This window comes from Heterobasidion irregulare (genome assembly GCF_000320585.1).
Source record: "Heterobasidion irregulare TC 32-1 unplaced genomic scaffold scaffold_04, whole genome shotgun sequence".
Taxonomy (NCBI): domain Eukaryota; kingdom Fungi; phylum Basidiomycota; class Agaricomycetes; order Russulales; family Bondarzewiaceae; genus Heterobasidion; species Heterobasidion irregulare.
The window spans coordinates 88,550-107,666 of NW_009258200.1; the positions used below are offsets into that span (position 1 = coordinate 88,550).

Consider the following 19,117-nt stretch of genomic DNA (forward strand, 5'->3'; position numbering starts at 1 on the left):
TCTATGGCATTCTATAAGGTCCTTCCTATATAAAGCTCTCTATAAGGTCTTATCCATAAGATTCCCTTATGAGATTCTGCCCTATGAAGCTCCCCCATGAGGTTCTCTGTGAGGTGCTAAGATGCCATTTTAAGCTCCAATGGTTGCAGAGGCATAGCCCACTCTAGTTGCTAGGGTTGCTGGGAGCACTAAGACATGGCTTACTCTGCTCACCCCATTTGTCATGGATGCTTGCTTTGCTCACATGGTTTCTTATGTGGCCTACATAAGTGTGAGCAAGGACATATGACTTGAGCTATTAGCCCAGTGCCACCATTTCTTATTGTCCCCTTTTATTTATTATTTAATTATATATAAAAAATACCTGCAAACAAAACCAAGAGCCCAGAGTGGTTGCCAGGCTAAGCATTTGCTGAATGCCCCCTCACCCGGAGAAATCACTGCAAGACAGTGCCAGGGGAAGAGAATTACCCTATGCTTAGGTTAGCCCTGGGCACGCGCACGCTGACTAACTCCGTTTCAAGCTCCGACATGCTCCGTTTTGCCTCCCAAAGCCTATGGGACAGTGGTCTCGCGTGGTTTCTTACATGGCCCACACAAGCATAAGCGAGGACACGCGACGTGAGCCGCCGGCCCAGCACCACAATTTTGCAGTGTTGCCCTCTATTTATGGACTAGCTTCTCACCCATTGTGTTGCGACAGCGCAACCATGCTTAATCCAAGTTTTTGTTGCAGTGCTTAGTCTGAGGCTGTGTGACAGTGCTTAATCTATGTTTGTGTTATAGCACTTAGTTTGTGGTTGGGTTTTAGTCAAGCAGCCAAGTTAGAGTAGCAGTTTTATTTCAAGCATACATATAAAAAGTTAGAGTGGGGATTGAGAGTCAAAGTGTAAGAAGTTTCCATATAAGTTTTATACTACAGTCCTTGTTCAAGTCTTATTATAATTGTTAGCCATGTCACAATGATTATGATCCAAGACATACTATTGATTATCCAAAATGCCTTGCAATACCTCAGGATACACTATATTGGTGGTTTTGGTCCCTTGTGAGTCTGGTGGGAATAACACCTTGATTCTATCTCCTGATGTGCAGTGTAACAGTGCAACATAAAGTTGGCCATGGGAAAATACAGGCCGCTCCAAATCTAATCCAACAAACTTGACAGACTGTCCTTGTGACTTGTTGATGGTCATAGCAAAGGCAACATGGACAGGGAATTGTCTGCGCTTCAAAGGAATAAGGCAGGCTTCTCCAAATGGCTTTAGGGTTAATCTAGGGATAAACACAATTCTTCCAGCATGTGCTCCACCCAAGATGCGGCATTTTAAGACACGTGTCCTTGCCTCAAGTAAGATGAGTCAAGTGCCATTGCATAGGCCATGAGAGGGATCAATGTTGTGCAAAAGAATGAGGGGACAACCTCTTTTGACATGGAGGTGAGCAAGAGGAAGGCCAGAGATATTGATAGAGTTCAAAAACTCTATAGGATAACCCTCTATGTCCTTGACAGAGTCAATGCTGGTCAGGAGCTTGTCTTCTCCAGGAAACTTGGCTAGAATCTCCTTGTTGATCTCAGCAACAGTGTCATTGCACCCAGGAAGAATCATATGGTCAAGGAAGAAGTGGTCTGGTTTGGGGTGCTGATCAGAGATGTCAGGATAGATAAAGTCAACCAAGGATTCCTTAGTGTTGTTATCAAGACGCATGTTGGGAGGAAGTTCAATAGACTTGTCTTCACGTCGCAGATGACTAGGGCCCGCCTCTGCTCTACTACGAGTAATAGGTCTGGGTAAGGGTCTTGTTGGAAATCGAGTGTCTTATCTCACAAAACAATTGACAGAGCACCGACCTCGCAGAAGACCTGGGTCAGGCTTATAGCAACCTAAGACGATCACTCAACTGTCGCAGCAACCTAACGAACATTGTAGTGTGACGATACGATCATAATATCATGACATTACGGTCGCAGTATCGTGACAGCAGCATGCCCTCAGCTAGCATCAATGATTGCGGATAAGGATCCAAATGTATGAAAATCAGCCCTATCAGCCTTGAGGTAAATTCTTCCATGTTCAAAGGTTCGACCGTCCCAGTGCAGTGGCGGTACAGTTGTGTCTTCGAGAGCTGTGCATGATGAACCAATTTTGACTTTGATAGTGGGTCCCCACAAATTTGCTCTATAATGAAGAGACGAACATAATACAATACTTTTATTTTGTAAGATTAGGAATAGGCGTTAGAATAGATTATCACTTGACTATAAGTCGTTGTATTCAGCACTACAAGGATGACGCGGGCGACTCAGGTTAGACTTACAGGGTAAGGGCGTCACAGACGACTTGTTGTTGAACCAAATGTTTGCTCACCTGTTCTGCCATCACGCAGGGTTCACAGAGAGGTGACGTTGCAGACAACTCGGGTCAAGACGTTGCAGACAACTCGGGTGAAGACGTCGCAGACGCCTCAGGTCAGGACATTGCAGACGACTTGGGTGAAGACGTCGCAGACGCCTCGGGTCAGGACGTCGCAGATGACTCGGGTCAGGACGTTACAGACATCTTGGATCTGGCTTCCTGGGTAAGGACGTCACAGACGACTTGCTGCTCAACCAAATGTTTGCTCATCTGTTCTGTCATCACGCAGGGTTCACAGAGAGGCGACGTCGCAGACGCCTCGGGTCAGGACGTCGAAGACACCTCGGGTCAGGACATCGCAGACGCCTCAGATCTGGCTTCCTGGGTAAGGACATCACAGACGACTTGTTGCTCAACCAAATGTTTGCTCACCTGTTCTGCCATCACGCAGGTTCACAGAGAGGTGATGTTGCAGACGACTTGGGTCAAGACGTTGCAGACGACTCGGGTGAAGACGTCGCAGATGCCTCGGGTCAGGACATCGCAGATGACTCGGGTCAGGATGTCGCAGACGACTCGGGTGAAGACGTCGCAGATGACTTGGGTCAGGACGTCGCAGACAACTCGGATCTGGCTTCCTGGGTAAGGATGTCACAGACAACTTGTTGCTCAACCAAATGTTTGCTCATCTGTTCTGCCATCATGCAGGTTCACAGAGAGGCAACATCACAGACGACTTGGGTTAGGACGTTGCAGACGACTCGGGTCAGGACATTGCAGATGACTCGGGTCAGGACGTCACAGATGACTTGGGTCAGGACATTGCATATGCCTCGGGTCTGGCTTACCGGGTAAGGACGTCTGAGATGACTTGTTCCTCGACCCATGTATTAGCTTACACTCTTCTGCGCTCACCTACTATTCACAGAGAGTCAATGTTGCAGACCACTAGGGTCAGGCCCACAGAGTGTGGACATCGCAAACAACTCGGGTGAGGCTTACAGGGAAGGACGTCTCAGACGACTTGTTGTTCAACCAAAGTGTCAGCTCACACTGTTCTTTTATCACCCACAGTTCAGAGAGCTGCCGTCGCAGACAACTAGGGTCAGGTCTACAGGGCACGCACGTCGCAGACGGCTCAGGCTTACAGGGTAAGGGCATCTTAGACAACTTGTTGCTCAACCCATATATCAGCTCACACTCTTCTGCGGTCACCCACATTTCACAGGTAGACGACATCGCAGATGACTAGGGTCAGGCCGACAGGGTATCGACATCGCAGCTGACTCGGGTCAGGCTTCCCACCGCTCTCAACCTCCTCCTCCTCCTCCTCCTCTTCCTCCTCTCACACACAGGGCACCGACAACTCAGATGTCTTGGTGTAAAACCAGGGTAAGAGAGCCCATGCTCTTCTGCAGTCAACCAGGACTCACAGAGCGCGGATGTCGCAGACAACTCGGGTCAGGCACAGAATCTCAGCGAGAGCTTAGAATCATCTGCGGCCGAGCCAGATCAAAGTGCGCGGACGTCCCTGACAACTCGCCTCAGGCTCCGATAACCAACTGCCTGTCCATGGTGAGCAGCCTTTCTATTGCATGCATCATCTCTTATCGTCATTCTAATAGTGAATTGCTGTGTTGACCATTTGTAAAACCTCTTCTGAACAGGGCACAGACGTCTCTGACGACTCTGCACATGCTGGAACACATGCTCTGAACCAATCTGTGCACATGTCATACTCCTGTCACTCAAGTCTGGCGCCTTGGGCCTTCCTTGTATCAACTTTCCACCATCCCACCCCCCTGCTCACTACTGTCATCAATGGCGGCCAACTCGACGGTGATCTTTTTGACAAGCAAAACCGACGCCAGACAAAGAGTTTTGGGTTCAAACGATGCAAGCTAGGTGCGTTCCTTTGTCTTTTATGCTCGATTCAGAATATTACAGACTATGGCCTTACTGTCAATATCTAGGCATGACCCAAGTCGTCTGGGATGCCTGCACTGTATGAACCCTAGTCGACTGCAGAAGAGGGAGGATGGGGCTGACCGTTGTAGGTGTGTAGTAGCATTGATGCTGCGGCTGTCACACTCTGCTTTATGCACGCACATCGGGATAGAGTTGCAGATCAGGATCTATATGCCAATGCAACCGGTATTGTCCATGACTTGAAGCCAAAAAAATCAGAGCTGGTACGTAGTCTGGTTGATCAAGGTGTTTCACTGGTGCCATTCCCACCCTTCAGTGCATGCTTCTCGAGATCGATGCCCACAGGAGCTTTGGACGATGAATCTTTTGAAGCAATATTCGTAAGCAGGAGTTCTCTGTTTGACTGGCCCTTCTGATCAGATAGTTGATGTCATGTCACACGCAAGGGACGTTTTAGGTGGAACAGCGCATAAACAGGCTGTGCAGCGCCATCTCGCAACGACTACACAGTCAATGCTAACATGATGTATGCAGCTGGTATACTTGTGTACCTGCAACTGTGTCAAATGCCAGGGGTGCCATGTTTCATAGCACGGGGAATGAGACGGCTCAGATGCAGAGCCATGTTTTGACAAGGCGCTATGGCATGAAAGTTAATGCAGAAACAGTATGTCCTCAGCCTATGTCAAGTAAACAACTTTTCAAATTTACTAATGCATTTTAGTAGGTATTTACACGTCGTGTGAAAAAAATATTAGAACTTCAGGTATAATGTGCACGATATTGCAAAACGACATGCAACAGACCTCACAAGTCTTGCTCAAGCAATTATCTTTTCCAATATTTCTCGCAGTAGACCACCTTTGCTTCTTTGTATTACAGTGTGCTCATACTCTGCTGCATCCTTGACACCACTAATTCTAGACTCAGGTGAGCAGGTCATTTACCACAAGCTCACCGAGCAGTTTAAGCCCTCTGAGCTGCTCGCCTTTCACCACCTCTTGAACACAAATCCGACATTCGTCTAACGCAGCGGTGGAAGGTACAATGCAAACAAGCCACCAAAAGGTAGGTGTTGAAGCCGAATCAGTCAGTGTTGCACAACAACGATGGACGTCTTTGTTGATTTGAATGTCTGTAGGTCTCACCACCTAATTGTCACTTGCATGTTGAGACGAGCACGCGAGGCGGCTCTTTCTATAGATGTAAGTTTTCTCTAGATCTTATACGATAATGTACTGATGATACAACGTTGTATTACTGCGCAAAAGGGGCCACAAGAGCTGTACACCAATCCTTGGCTTTGGTGGGCGCACCCGTCGCAATACAGCAGACAATTACACAAGAAAAGGGATATTGAACAGACTGTACTGGAGTTTTTTTGGCACTTGGCGGGAAAGGGAGTAGTAGGGGCAAGCGAGGTCATAATCAAGTAAGTTTTATTGTTGACTACATTATGTTAGTGATACTGATCTCACTAGCTCAACTAAGCATCAATTGTACCCACGCCGCAAGCAAGGGCCTGAGCTGTCCCACCACCACAAGCGTGGGCACAAGTATTTTGACTGCCGTGACCATGTGCAAGTTGTTGTATATGGAAACGACGGTGAGGGATGGGGTGTGTTATCCCCGAAAGGTGTGTTATGGTGGGAGCTCCATATCCTGGAAGATTGAGAGGAGTGGGACGTTGTCGTGTTCTTGGAGAGTCAAAAATAGTGTGTCCAGCTTGAGAATGGTTTGTACTTATTGCTGTCATGTTGTCTTCATTGCTACTGCTCTTGTTCTCGTATCAGCTCTTTCTTGTGACCGCTGATGTGACCGCTGTTGTATTCTCTAGGTTGGTACTACATTAGTTCAGCAGACTGGGGGACAATAACAATTCACTGGGTAAATTTTGAGGTTTTTCATGTGAGCACGGATCCAATCATCAATTACGGGGACTAAGACACATAGGCTCAAAATTGAGCACTGGGAATGTAAACAGTGCGTGTTCCATATCCACTAAACCACTTTTCTGATGGTGATCTTGTTACATAGCATTGGCCGCATGCTTCGGAATGTGTATAGCTGGCATCTAGGGATATTTAGGGGGTCATGAATCGGCTGGTCAGTTGTCTTTTTGTTTTTGTTTCGCTTGTGAGTCTTTTATAACTTGTGACTGGTTCATTTTGCTTTATTGATGGTGTCCTATGTTATGTCAATGATTTCTTGGATCTTGTTAGTGCTGTGTATTGAGATATAGACCCTGCTTGTCGGTCATTCCAAGCTTTGCTTGTGAGTGCTTTTAATGCATATTACTCACCGGATCTCACTCATTGATACTGTCATATGGTATATTAGACCTCTAATATCTCTCGCTTGTTTTTTTTAGCTCTCTGATACATCCTTGATTTTTGTCAGTGATGCAGAGTCTGTGTGTCTATTGTCCACATCCTTGTATGGATGGTCAGGTGCGTTAATGATACATTCTCTAGAGTTGTGGGCCGTCTGTGATGGCCGCATGTTGCCTGTGATAGCTGCTAGTCGTCTGTGACAGCCTTATGCTCAATCTGTTGTCTGAGTACCTTGCCCGTTGTCTTTGATGGACGCATAGTATCTGAGAGGGCTGCATGTCGTCTGAGATGACTACCAGCTGTCTGAGATGGCTGCATGTCACCTGTGATAGCTGCCAGTTGTCTGCAATACCCATATGGGCTGTCTGTGATGGCTGCATAGTGTCTGAGATGTCTGCGTGTCATCTGAGATGCACGTAAGTTGTCAGTGACAACCTCGACCTGCCTGCAATAACCTAAGGTCATCTGAGACATCTGTGTGTTGTTTGAGATGGCCGCACATGGTCTCAGATGTCGGTGTGTTATTAGAGAAGCAGGTCGTCTGTGGCGGCCATACACTGTCTTGGACGTCTGTGTGCCATTAAAGCATCAGGTCATCTGCAACAGCTGTACACCGTCTCAAAGTTCTGTGTGTCATTAGACAAGCAGGTCGTTTGTGGTAGCGGCATGCTGTCTCAGACGTCCACATGTTGTCTGAGATGCAGGCAGGTGCACAATGCATTCATGGTCACCAGCAGATGTGACCTGCAGGGCGTCCCCGTTGTCAGTGACAGCCTCATCCTGCCTGCAATAACCTAAGGTCATCTGAGACATCTGTGTGTCATCTGAGACGACCACACACAGTCTCAGACGTTGGCATGTTATTAGAGAAGCAGGTTGTCTGTGGCAGCCACACACTGTCTCAGATGTCCACATGTCGTCTAAGATTCAGGCAGGTCGTCAATAACGGCCTCATCTTGCCTGAAATGACTGCTGGTTGTCTAAGACATTCACATCTTGTCTCAGATGCACATAGGTCGTCACTGACGACTACATCTTGCCTACAATGACTACCAGTTGTCTGAGACATCTGTGTGCCATCTTAGATGTCCCTGTGTTGTCTGAGACAGATACAGATCGTCTGCGACGGCTGCACACTGTCTTAGATGTCTGTGTGTAGTTAGAGAAGCAGGTAATCTGCGACAGCTACACACTATATGAGATGTCTGCCAGTTGTCTGAGACATCTCTATGTTGTCTGACGGCTGCATGCTGTTTTGAGATACACACAGGTCATCTACAAGGGCTGCACGCTGTATAAGATATCTGCCAGTTGTCTAAGAAGTCCAAGTGTCATCTGAGATGCACACAACTTGTCTATAAAGGCCACACACTAACTGATGTTCACATGTCATCTAAGATGCATGCAGATGGTCTGCATAATGTCCGAGACAGTTGCATGTTGTCTGAGATAAATGACAGTGGTCTGCAATGGACACACAATGTATGAGACATCTGAGACAGCTATGTGTTGTCTGAAACCTCCTCATTTGCCTTCTAGACTAGTACCATGTCTGACTCCTCACCTGCCTTCTCACATGTCTCCTCACCTGACTCCTCACCTGACTCCTCACCTGACTCCTCATCTGACTCCTCACCTGACTCCTCACCTGGCCTCTCACCTGGCCTCTCACCTGGCTCCTCACCTAGCCTCTCACCTAGCCTCTCACCTGCCCAACATCTTGGATTTTTTTTGTCTCGCCTACCATCTGCCTACCACCTCTTATAACCTAAGTGCTGGGCCCGTAGCTCAGGGGGAATACAAAGTGCACATTCTGCACTGTGTACGCGAGGCTGACGTTGAGGTCAAGCATGGGTGCAAGGTCCGCCGTGAGTTCTCCTAGGACCTCGAACGAGGGCCCAATCGTCGCTATCCTGATCAACTGACGGCTCGTGAGCATCGTTGCAGATAACGTGCAGGTTTTTGGTTCGCTTACCCTAGGATAACGATGTTCACACCCGGGATCGGCACGCACGAGAGAAGCGAGATGCGCCCGGAGTCGTGACTGCCTTCGATATTGGCTTGGATGTGCATGGAGTCATTCAAGGTCGCATTTATATTTGCGCTCAAAATAGCATCTTGGGACGAGTCATGAGTAAGAGGTCAGATCAACAAGGCATACCAGCATACAGCATAAAATTGGTGATGATCAAAGGGAAGAAGCCGCTTAAGTTGAAGCTGGTCTCGGCGTCTACCTGCACCCCACATCGACAGCAAGCGATGCGTTGAGCGGCGCTGCGTTAAGGGCACATGCCAGATCTTTTGATGAGTCCGACCAGGGCACTGAGGGAAGATGGCTGTTGAACTGCATACACACACTGTTTGTATCATCTGTATTGTTTGAGTATTGTCTATCCAACTATATTGCTTGCCTGTTGTCCACATTGCCTGCTAATCATCTATATCCCCCTGTGTGGTCTCTGTTACTGGTATGTTTCCCTGGTCCTTCCTAGTATCTATTGTCTAGGACACCTAGTGTTGCCTAAGATGGCTGCATGCTGTCTGAGACACCTGCTATCGTCAATGCTGACTGTATGTTGTCTCAGACACCTGCCATTGTCTAAGACAGCTGAAGGCTGCCTTAGACATCTGCAGTCGGCAATGCCGAATAAGTACATGCTATCTGAGACCTAACCTACCTCACCTCACCTCACCTCACCTCGTCTGAGGGACCTGCTGTTGTCTAGATGGCTGCATGATGTCTGAGACGTTGTGTCTCGTCTAGGATGCAGGCAGGACGTCTCTGACGACTGCCTGATGCCTGAGACGTCCCCCCCTTGTCTGTGGTGAACAAAAAGGTGTCTGTGACGACTGCACGACGTCTCAGACGTCGCGTCTCGTCTAGGATGCAGGCAGGACGTCTGTGACGACTGCACAATGTCTGAGACGTCCCCCCCTTGTCTGTGGTGAACAAAAAGGTGTCTGTGACGACTGCACGATGTCTCAGACGTCGCATCTTGTCTAGGACGCAGGCAGGACCTCTGTGATGACTGCACAACGTTTGAGACATCGCGTCTCGTCTAGGACGCAGGCAGGACATCTGTGACGACTGCACGATGTCTGAGACATTGCATCTCGTCTAGGATGCAGGCAGGATGTCTCGGACAACTGCCTAACATCTGAGACGTCCCCCCCTCGTCTGTGGTGAACAAAAAGGTGTCTGTGACGACTGCACGACATCTCAGACGTCATGCCTCATCTAGGACGCAGGCAGAATGTCTTTGACGACTGCCTGACGTCTGAGACGTCCCCCCCTCGTCTGTGGTGAACAAAGAGGTGTCTGTGATGACTGCATGACGTCTCAGACGTCGCGTCTTGTCTCAGACGACTGCTAGTCATCAGGGACATCCTCATGGCACCAGCACTGGCTGCACGACGTCTCAGACGTCGTGTCTCATCTAGGATGCAGGCAGGACATCTCTGACAACTGCTAGTCATCAGTGATGTCCTCATGTCACCCGCACTGGCTGTACTCTCTCACCTAGGCCTCTCACTTGACCCCTCACCTGGCCTCTCACCTGTCTCCTCACCTAGCCTCTCACCTGCCTCCTCACCTGGCCTCTCACCTGCCTCCTCACCTAGCCTCTCACCTGGCCTTTCACCTACCCTCTCACCTGCCTCCTCACCTGCCCAACATCTTGGATTTTTTTCATCTCACCTACCATCCACCTACCACCTCTTATAACCTAAGGGCCATGGGCTGTGGATTTGTGCTTAGGAGCATGGGCAGGGTCAGGGTCAGAGAGAAGAGGGAGGCGAGGGGGATGTGAAGGTATTGTTGATGATATTGACCGAGACAGCGCCGGAGCAGGCAAATGTGATTCTGTGTATATGCGTGCGTGCGTGAATGAGTGTGTGCATTTGTGTGTGTGCGTGTGCATGTGTGATCAGGTCAAAGGAGTGAACAGACGAAGAATGGCAGCAGGCGTACCTTGCACAGGATGCTGATCCGCGCTTGGAAGCTCTGGAAAGCGAGGCCGTGAATGGCACCGAGGGTAGTGATGGATACATATGGACAGGTGGCAGGGGTGCACGCTTTTGCAGCCACACAGGCCGGGGAGTGGGTAGTCAGGAGAGTGCGCGTGATAGAAGGGTGTGTGGCCGCATTTTATTGAGTGAGATGAGCGGGAGTGCTGCAATGCTGCTTGGCACAAGGTTGTCTGTGGCGTCATTGCCTAGGCGGACACGAGCAGGGTGGGGGGTTTGGCAGAGAGGGGAGGGGAAGCCATACGACAACAAGGGCTTCTGAAAGCTGCTGTGCGGAGTGGGGCTGCATGCTGCAAAATTTGTGTGCTGCTGCAGCGGGTTACAAGCAGAGGACGGCGACGAGCGTGTCGTTCATGGCTATAATGTTGAAGTAGGGGCGAAGATGAAGGCGGGAGATGTACGCGTACAGGGGAGGAACTGAAGGTGAGTGATGACATACCTCTCGTTGATGTCGACTGTTCCCAACCGTGGGTGTCAGCATGAGCGAGGGATAGCCATAGACAAGGACAAGAAGCTGGAGGTGGAAAGAAGATGAGTGGCCGCGGCTGATACGCGGCTGACATGATGAGCCTCTCCAGCTGCAGCGAGGCTCATCATGTCAGGCGCGTATCGGGACTCAGCCCTGCCAATACGCGCCTGACATGACAGGCCTCTGCAGCTGTGGACAAGCTCATCATTGTCAGCCGTGTATTGGCATGGATGCCTTCTTTAGCCCTGCCATACCCCTGTCCTACCCTGAACCTTCTAGCTTTTCAGGTTAGAATAGAATCAGCATGTCTGGCAGGCGCGCAGAATCGACTCACACTGTCCGTCAGCGCCAGGGCCGATGCCCAGCGCACCATAGATCCCGTTCGCGATGGCGGTGGTGGTCAGGATGTACGGCACTCCCGAATCGAGCACCGTGGTGGGAAATACGGTGCCCGTATGTGAGCGCCAGAGCATGAGCGGGCAGCTCTGACCGTCGACGTACACAGTGACCCCGCGAACGTTGGTCTTCCAGAATTTGCTGCCCATGTTGGACGTGATCACGGGTGAGTATGTGATCTTGGCCAGATCCGGGACAAGCGCGGTGGGGTGCTGGCCGATGCCGAGCAGCGAGGTAACCTCGAGGGAGTCGGGACGGGAGAGTGCGAGCGAGAAGAAGCGCGCGGCGGGGGCAGAACCGACAGGGGTGATGCCGAAGAGGTTCGAGGCAAAGACGGTGCCATAGGGAAAATTTCCGGTCGAGGGCGGGAGGATGCTAGCGATGATGGAGTTGAGCGGAAGCGCGAGGCCGAGGAAGCCATCAAAATCACGCTCGAGGGGCTCGTCTTGGATAGTCGTGACGGCAGCTACAGGGCAGCTGACACATCACGAATAGGGAAAAGAAGCAGGAAGGTGGGGACGTACCCAAAGCTTAAAATTCGATGCCGTAGCCACCAATCTGAATTGAGTCCCAGTAGATGGGCCCGCTGACGCTTCCCTTGAGGTATTGGATGGAGAAGGTGGCACCCGTTGAGGTAGCTTTGGAGGGGCCGTAGAAACAAACACTATTGGAGCAAGCGGAGGAGGAGCAAGATCTGGATGCTACCCACTTGGAGCAAACACGTCAGCGCCGGTAGAGTGGGTGAATAAAGCAACATACAAGGTCGGATGAGCCCATGTCAACCTGGAGTGACAGACTTTGATTGTTGGAGCCGATGAGAATCGGGACGGTATACACGCTATAGAGTGCCGATGTGAGCAACCAGTCATTTGCCGAGAACAATACAAAAAAGCCAAGAATAAAATGAAAGAAATGCGACAACACCCGGGTGCGTCGAGATCGATCTCGGATGCTCGGAGACGAGGGCTCAGTTGCCAGCCGCGCCTCAAAACAGGCAAGCAAGATTCAATTAGTTGCATGCATCCACAGAGGAGGCTACCGCTATGTCTCTGCACGGGCAGTGACATGAGATTGAAGATCCGATGAATGGATGGGCACACAGGGATATGAATCCTGTCGGTTGTGAACACAATCAGAAGTGTATGGAGCCATGCATTTGCACAAGCGATGAATGGACGTCACACCGAACGCTTGCGAAGGGACGACGAGAGAGAACAAGAGAGGGAGATGGGGGGAAAAAGGGAAAGTGGATGAAGGAGATGCATGCTTTGTAAAAGCCGAACCAGCAGGGTCGTCACAAGCGTGGAGAGTGCGAGTGCACGCATTTTGGCGCCGACGCTGGTCACGTGGGCAGCGATTTTGTGCACAGAGGAGCCCATCGCGGACGGGGGGCGTGCGCACAGGTATGCTCTCAGGTGCGGTGTGCATGGGGACTGAGGCGTGTAGAAGGCTCTGAGCACACTAGATGTGCACCTGGGTTGCGTGGTTGGAGAGCTAAGGTGGCCTGGGCGAGACTGTGAGTGACGTTGAGCACGTGCGCAAAGGCCAGGCATGTTGCCGCTCAAGAATGTGCACGCGGAAGGCCTCGGCGACACAGGAGAGGAGTGCAGGGTAGACGATGGGGGTGCGTCAGCCGCCGCGTCTCCTCCTTGCCGATCTTCTGCGTCGCACGTCATGCGAGAAGCTCCCCGTCCTATACCGCTCATACAGCAGCCAAGGGTGGATGGGGGCGTGACGCCGGGGGAAGGCAAGGCCGGCCAGTGCGCGAGGATGCGGATGCGGATGTGGCAGCGGCGGCCTGGTCGAGGAGGGCGGCGCGTATGTGAGCGGTGCTCGCCGCGGACATCGACTTGGAGCAGTCCTGCGAGGTCCGGTCGCGGTCGCGGCGGTTGGCACTGGGCATGGTGCGCAAGGACTCGGAGGAGCAGCATGAGGAGGAGGAGGAGGAGGTGGTGGTGGTGGTGGTGATGTGGGTGGTGGTGGTAGTGGTGATGTGGGTGGTGATGGTGGTGATGGTGGACGAGGCGTTGGAGGCAGAGGTGTTGACAAAGGTGGAGGAGGTGGAGGATATGCTAGAATGGTGGGTAGTGTCGAGCTGTAGCGAGCAGGCGAGCGCGACGTCGAGTGGGAGATGCAGGTGAGTTGAGCGTGGGTCCGGGCAACGCATGCAATGCGCGAGGGGATGTGGACAATGTGGGCGAGCCGGCCGGTGGGCTAGTGGGCATGAGATCATGCGAGGAGAGCGGGGAGGGCGGTACAGCGAGCGATGGGATCGAGAGGGCCGGACGGGAGAGCAGATCAGATGGGAGAGCGGGTCGGATGTGGGAGAGGTTGAGCGGACGAGAGGAGGGGGCGGGTAGAGTCGAGGGGTAGATTGTTGAAGGCGACATGGAGAGTTAGATAGAAGGCGGGAGGTGTACGTGTACAGGGGAGGAACTGGAGCTAGTGACAACGTACCTTTGCAGATCTCCTCGTCGACTGTTTCCTTGCCTCTTCTGTGCTCCTCCTTGTGCTCCTCTTCGTTGTCGTGGTTGTCCGCATCGTCGAGCCGTGCAAGTACGCAGGCGCTGGTGGAGCGGGACACCATCGCCATGGAAACCGTGCAGCATGCCAAACGAGACAGTGATAGGCATAGGCGTGGGGTCGAAGGGGCGCGTGTGCAAGGGGCTGAGGGAAGGAGTGAGGAGTTGGTGCGGACCGTTGAGGGATTGAGGGAGTGTGCGTACGTGCGTGCCGTTGAGGAGGTTGAAGGAGGTCGAATCTTGGAGCTAGGTAGCGGGCATGTGTGGCACGAGGGAAGAAAGGTCAAGCGTTGAAGGGGTTATGTGTATGGTCGTCGCCGCTTTATTAGTGGGCACTGGTGGAACCATACTATATGGACTGCCCATGGTTAATGATGGAAGAGGCGAAATGAGATTCGTCAAGGAGAACGAGGGTGTGGTGTCGGAGCGCATCGAGCAGGCTGGCAGGTGTGGTGGAGAACAGGTGAGTGGGCATGGCAGATAGACGAGATGAGGGTGAGGGATACGAATGTCCGGGAGAGGGAGAAACTGGCACGAGAGACGACAACGTACCGGCCTGCTCAACGAGTTTACAACCATCGTGAATGTCCTCGTTGTCCGTTTCAATCCTCTTTCCAGTATGTCTCTCTGCTATAGCCATTCCTTATCCTTGAGGTAGGGTCTGGGTACGATCTGTGGGCAGTCGATAGTTGGGAATTTGAGGGAGTGAAGGTCGAGGGTTTTGAGAGGACGAGTAGGAGGGCAGGAGTGGTGTCGAGGAAACAAGTGTCACCCCTGCAACACTCACAAACCGCCCGTTCCGGTGTGCGTGCACCTCCACCCCCCTAGCCCCTCCTTCTCTACTCCCACCATGCCTTCCTTCCCGTCCATGCCACCGACGACCTCTAACTGCTCGCCGTGGTCCCACCGCGCATTCTCGCACCACAGAAAGGTATAGTATGTAATCGAGGTGATGACACCAAGCTCAATGTACATCAGAACAAGCCCGTGCCCAAAAGTGTACCAGGGCTGGTCACGCATGCGGTACGAATTGGCTAGGCGGGGTAGGAGGATATTAGTCGCAGGCAAAAGCAGGCGCTTGAACCTGAGGGGACAAGGGCAAATGTGGGATCGACAGTCGAGCGGGGCCAGCACTCGAGCACACGAGTGCCCATAGTGTCAAGCAGGAAGTCCGGGTGTGTCGAGTAGGAGTCTGGGCAATGCAGACAATGTGCGGAGGGGACGTGGACGACACAAGCAAGTGGGCATGGTGTCGAGTGGGTCGAGCACAAGAGCGAGCAAGCAAGCAAGCAAGCGGGCTGAGAGGGTCAGGCAAGCGGGTCGAGAGGGTTGGGCGAGCAGGTCGAGAGCAGGACTGAATGAGAAGAAGAGTGGGCGTGATGCCGGGCAGGGGCGGGCAGATAAGTCAAATACAAGAGGTACATGTGCGGGAGAAGAACGGGAGTAAGAGACGACAACATACCTACATCCCTTATGGATAGCCTTGTCATCCGTGCCCACTCTTCTCAGCTCGTCTCTCCGACGCACTTGTTCCTCATCCTCCGTTGCCAGCTGGGTCTCATCCTCCTCGTCGACACTAGAATGGTCGCAATGCTTTGCGTGTAGCACGCGCGCGGAGGTGTCAATGGAGCAGCTTCGCAATTCAGCCCTCAGTGATTGAAGATGTTGAGGGCGCTGTATTACGGGGGTGTCAGGGGTATGGGGATGAATGCGTATGGGATTGATGAGACGAGCAGGAGGGCGCCGGGTAGAGGCTGTGTGAGTACCTAAGGGAACGAGTGTGTGTGGTTGTACGTGACAGGATGCAGGCGAGAACAAACACATGGGGTCAAGGGGACGGGCGACATTTGATGGGATCAGGGCCACCGGGGGCTCTGGGTGGCGAGTGTTTACGATGTCGAGAGTGGGGACATCGACAGCAGAGGAGATGAGCATGAGGGTTCTGGGCGCAAGTGTGTGAGGGTGCTGGGTGGCAGGGTGGCGTGGGCTGAGCGGACGACAGGGTGTGGGGTCAATGGCAGGAACATCGCCATCAAAGGGGTCGAGGGGACTCAGGTCAAACCGAGCACTCGAGATCCGTATGCATCTTCTGCACGTTGCCCATCCGATCCGACAGATGCGACCACTCAATCGAAAGCGCCGCGTTCTCTTCCAATAAGCGGTTCTGCACACCCTATTGACATAGATGCAGTCAGCATATACGCACCCACCCAGACGGTTGATTGATGTCCATCCAATTAAGAACATAGAGGAATAAACAGTAAAAGGCGCAACACACATCTCCCAGATCCGCTTCTCCACGCGCAAGTTTGCGCGCTCATTGACAAGCTGCTCAACCTTTCCGTTCGCACTGATAACGTCCGCGATCGCGCGATTGCACTTGATATCCGCTTGCGCGTACTTATCGTGCAGCTCCTACAGCCAGACACTCATCCCGCAAGTCCTCCGCCTGGTTTGCATACTGCTCCAGCGCCATCTTGTGACGCTCTACAGCGACCATGTATAAATAAAACGATGAGCACGGTCGACGACACACACGCGGATGAGACACAACGCACCCACCGTGTACTCGATCTTTGGGTTAGCCTTGGCGAGCAACGCCCCGAGCTGCCCGTTCTCCCACTGCAACTTCACGAGCTCATTGCGCACCCGCACGCTGTCGACCCCCATCTCCATCTTATATGTATCGAACTAGCTCTAGATCTCCGCCAGCTCCAACTCTGGTACGACCTCCTGCAGCTCCGACGTGACGCTCTCCGCTGCGCCATTCACACCCCTACTCCCAATCCAGCTCCCAGTTCCGTTGACATACGGTTCCGCACTGGCGCCGTCCCTGGTGCGCGCGAGCATGCTCTTCGAGGTGTCACGCTCCTTTGTGTATGCCTGCATCGCCCCTTTGTGGCTCATGCGCTAGCTCTCCAGCTGCCTCTGCAGCTTGCGGATTGCCGCCAACATGGGCGAAGATTTGGCATGTGGGGTAATGAAGGCAGCGGGAGCAGCAGCAGGGACGGGTGATGGGGACGGATGGGTGAGGATCTATAGATGGCCGGGGGTTCGGCCATCGCACGGACAACGGCGGGGTGTGTGCCGAGCTCGCTGTCGAACACGCCGAGCTCACCACGTCTGACAGAGGCACGGATGCGTCGTAGACAGCGTCAAGCAGCTGCAAGGCGCCGCCGGCCATTGCGCACACCATCATCCATGACATTAGGCCCCCCCAGGCCCCAAGCATGTGCAACTGCACGTGTGCAATCATACATAAGACCTGTCCGCTGCCCCCCGCCGCATTTGTCCAAGTGACGGATGGATTACACACCAAATGCACGTAAGGGGACAATGAGAGGGGACGAAAGAGACTCAGATGGAAAGAAGAAAAAAAGGGGGCACAGGTAAAGGGGAAATGGGCAAAGGAGACGCACACTTTGTAGAAGCCACCGCCGATCATTTTGAGGGCAAGGATGCAGCCCTGCAATCCGGCAGGATTGTAGCGAGCGTGCAGAGCGCGAGTGGGCATATTTTAGCGCCGGCACTGGTTGCATGGGCGGCAATTTTGTGCGCGGAGGAGCCCGTCGCGGACGGGGAGTGGGCGCGGGGGTCTGCTCTCAGGTGCGGCGCGCATGAGGACTTGGGCATGCAGAATGCTCCGAGCGCACTAAACGCATGCGACGAGGCGACCCCATTGCATGTTGTCGGATGAATTCGATGGGTATATGATCAGGACTTCAATTATGTGCTCCTAGCTTGCGTGCTTGAACAGCCGATGTGACCTGTGCGAGACTAGGGGTATCGTCGAGGTCAGTGATGGTGGACCAGGCGGGAGGTGGGGGAGGAGCTAAGGTAGTTGGACAGCTGGGCTGTCAGTAGACTGATATCAAGGGGCTAGCTGTGGCTCTTGCTCTGCCGCCAGCCAGTTAGACTTGATCAAGAGCGGGATGGTTGACAAAAGAGAGGTCGAGCGTGCACGGGGTGGAGTGTGAGGCCTCGGCGATGAGGTAGGACGATGGAGGAGTGAATGAGGGTCGACAAGAGGAGGGGCCGAGAGATTGTGCGTGCATGAGGGGCTGGAAGAGATGTGTGGACGCAGATGTTGGTCGCAGGCGAAGATAAATGCATGGGCCCAAGTGGTCGAGGGGGTTAAAGGCACTTGGCGGCAGGCGGGTGTGTGCTAGAGGAGACGGGTGTGGGATCGACAGGACGCATGTGGGTGGATGTGGATTGCAGGCAAAGGCGGGTGCGTGGCATTGAGGGGTCGCATATGCACGCATCAGAGGTGGGATTGACTATCAAGGAGGTCGAGTGAGTGAGCGGGCATGGCATTGAGGAGGCTGCAGAGACTGCAAGCAAAGGGCGGGCCGAAAGGACGAGATCGGGTTGTACGGACCTTGATAATGCTCTGCCTTCGTCTTCCTAGCTCATCTCTCTGCTGCCTCACCCTCCTTGTCGACGCACTGAAGCGCGCGTGGCATTCTCTTCATGATAATTTATGCGCGGGCGCGGAGCACAAGTGCGGCGAGAGCGGGGCAGCGTGGAGGTTCTAGGCGACGCACGAGCGTGGGCTGGAGGCGATAAGCGGAAGGGTACTGAGTGGTGCAGATGTGTAGCGTGGAGAGGAAGACATGCGTGCGCACATGGACTCGAAGGCAGGAGCGTGAATGTCAACATCAACGGTGTAGAGAATCGAGGGTACTAAGTAGGCGGCGGGCGTGGGCTCGAGGAGATGGGTGTGGGCTCGAGGGGACAAGGGAACATACACATGTGGCTTCGGATCGCAGGTGCAGGCGGGTGCGTGCACTGAGGGGGGACGGGGGCGAGGAGGGGCGAGGCGTGGCGAGGCTCATGGTGGAACGATAGGGCGGGCAAGAGTGGCATTGAGCATGCACAGGGTCTTGGCGGTGACATGGTCTGGGACGTCTGGACGAGCGACTCAGGTGAGGAAAACTTCGACTTCAACATGGAGATGGTGCGTTGCGCGGCAGCCTATCGGGCGTGGAGCTTGCGCGAGGGCTCCAGCAGAGATTCGAGCCAGGAAGCAATAGCATTAATACGCTCCTCAGACATGGAAAGCATTAAAGGCTGAACTGCTTA

The 19,117-nt window shown here is 52.9% G+C and overlaps 10 protein-coding genes across 10 annotated transcripts; 5 read left to right on the forward strand and 5 right to left on the reverse strand.

Moving 5' to 3' along the window:
* Positions 1 to 2,290: 2,290 nt before the first annotated feature.
* On the forward strand, positions 2,291 to 3,309 carry HETIRDRAFT_450297 (uncharacterized protein; the record flags this gene model as incomplete). The annotated part of the gene is made up of 6 exons (XM_009546465.1): positions 2,291 to 2,308; positions 2,389 to 2,580; positions 2,647 to 2,742; positions 2,817 to 2,999; positions 3,104 to 3,208; positions 3,286 to 3,309. 6 exons carry the CDS (start codon positions 2,291 to 2,293, stop codon positions 3,307 to 3,309), a joined length of 618 nt encoding a protein of 205 aa, XP_009544760.1.
* A 419-nt stretch (positions 3,310 to 3,728) lies between these two features.
* On the forward strand, positions 3,729 to 4,368 carry HETIRDRAFT_165217 (uncharacterized protein; the record flags this gene model as incomplete). Its single annotated transcript, XM_009546466.1, has 3 exons — positions 3,729 to 3,932; positions 4,025 to 4,262; positions 4,331 to 4,368. The coding sequence occupies 3 exons, from the start codon at positions 3,729 to 3,731 to the stop codon at positions 4,366 to 4,368; spliced, it is 480 nt and encodes a 159-aa protein (XP_009544761.1).
* A 1,084-nt stretch (positions 4,369 to 5,452) lies between these two features.
* On the forward strand, positions 5,453 to 6,162 carry HETIRDRAFT_314872 (uncharacterized protein; the record flags this gene model as incomplete). Its single annotated transcript, XM_009546467.1, has 4 exons — positions 5,453 to 5,491; positions 5,558 to 5,718; positions 5,778 to 6,021; positions 6,124 to 6,162. 4 exons carry the CDS (start codon positions 5,453 to 5,455, stop codon positions 6,160 to 6,162), a joined length of 483 nt encoding a protein of 160 aa, XP_009544762.1.
* Positions 6,163 to 8,387: 2,225 nt separating this feature from the next.
* Positions 8,388 to 8,692, reverse strand: HETIRDRAFT_108700 (uncharacterized protein; the record flags this gene model as incomplete). Its single annotated transcript, XM_009546468.1, has 2 exons — positions 8,388 to 8,532; positions 8,595 to 8,692. 2 exons carry the CDS (start codon positions 8,690 to 8,692, stop codon positions 8,388 to 8,390), a joined length of 243 nt encoding a protein of 80 aa, XP_009544763.1.
* A 2,546-nt stretch (positions 8,693 to 11,238) lies between these two features.
* HETIRDRAFT_165219 (uncharacterized protein) lies at positions 11,239 to 12,287 on the reverse strand (the record flags this gene model as incomplete). The annotated part of the gene is made up of 4 exons (XM_009546469.1): positions 11,239 to 11,393; positions 11,449 to 11,976; positions 12,065 to 12,218; positions 12,270 to 12,287. The coding sequence occupies 4 exons, from the start codon at positions 12,285 to 12,287 to the stop codon at positions 11,239 to 11,241; spliced, it is 855 nt and encodes a 284-aa protein (XP_009544764.1).
* A 508-nt stretch (positions 12,288 to 12,795) lies between these two features.
* On the forward strand, positions 12,796 to 13,346 carry HETIRDRAFT_408782 (uncharacterized protein; the record flags this gene model as incomplete). Its single annotated transcript, XM_009546470.1, has 1 exon — positions 12,796 to 13,346. A coding segment is annotated over exon 1 (275 nt), but the record flags the coding sequence as incomplete, so codon positions are not given.
* Positions 13,347 to 16,426: 3,080 nt separating this feature from the next.
* Positions 16,427 to 17,187, reverse strand: HETIRDRAFT_408783 (uncharacterized protein). The gene is made up of 2 exons (XM_009546471.1): positions 16,592 to 17,187; positions 16,427 to 16,520 (listed from the first exon to the last, which is right to left on the reverse strand). The coding sequence occupies exons 1-2, from the start codon at positions 16,706 to 16,708 to the stop codon at positions 16,434 to 16,436; spliced, it is 204 nt and encodes a 67-aa protein (XP_009544766.1). The 5' UTR covers positions 16,709 to 17,187; the 3' UTR covers positions 16,427 to 16,433.
* HETIRDRAFT_450301 (uncharacterized protein) lies at positions 16,943 to 17,216 on the reverse strand (the record flags this gene model as incomplete). The annotated part of the gene is made up of 2 exons (XM_009546472.1): positions 16,943 to 17,068; positions 17,151 to 17,216. 2 exons carry the CDS (start codon positions 17,214 to 17,216, stop codon positions 16,943 to 16,945), a joined length of 192 nt encoding a protein of 63 aa, XP_009544767.1.
* A 177-nt stretch (positions 17,217 to 17,393) lies between these two features.
* HETIRDRAFT_108705 (uncharacterized protein) lies at positions 17,394 to 17,729 on the forward strand (the record flags this gene model as incomplete). The annotated part of the gene is made up of 1 exon (XM_009546473.1): positions 17,394 to 17,729. One exon carries the CDS (start codon positions 17,394 to 17,396, stop codon positions 17,727 to 17,729), a length of 336 nt encoding a protein of 111 aa, XP_009544768.1.
* A 214-nt stretch (positions 17,730 to 17,943) lies between these two features.
* Positions 17,944 to 18,870, reverse strand: HETIRDRAFT_108706 (uncharacterized protein; the record flags this gene model as incomplete). The annotated part of the gene is made up of 2 exons (XM_009546474.1): positions 17,944 to 18,312; positions 18,784 to 18,870. The coding sequence occupies 2 exons, from the start codon at positions 18,868 to 18,870 to the stop codon at positions 17,944 to 17,946; spliced, it is 456 nt and encodes a 151-aa protein (XP_009544769.1).
* Positions 18,871 to 19,117: the final 247 nt, after the last annotated feature.

What these genes read in the sequence shown, in the direction of transcription:
- HETIRDRAFT_408783 (XM_009546471.1), bottom strand. Translation starts at nt 16,708, where the DNA reads ATGGAGATGGGGGTCGACAGCGTGCGGGTGCGCAATGAGCTCGTGAAG. An exon ending in CAAAGATCGAGTACACGGTG is followed by an intron (nt 16,521 to 16,591) that starts GGTGCGTTGTGT and finishes ATGGTCGCTGTA; the next exon opens with GAGCGTCACAAGATGGCGCT.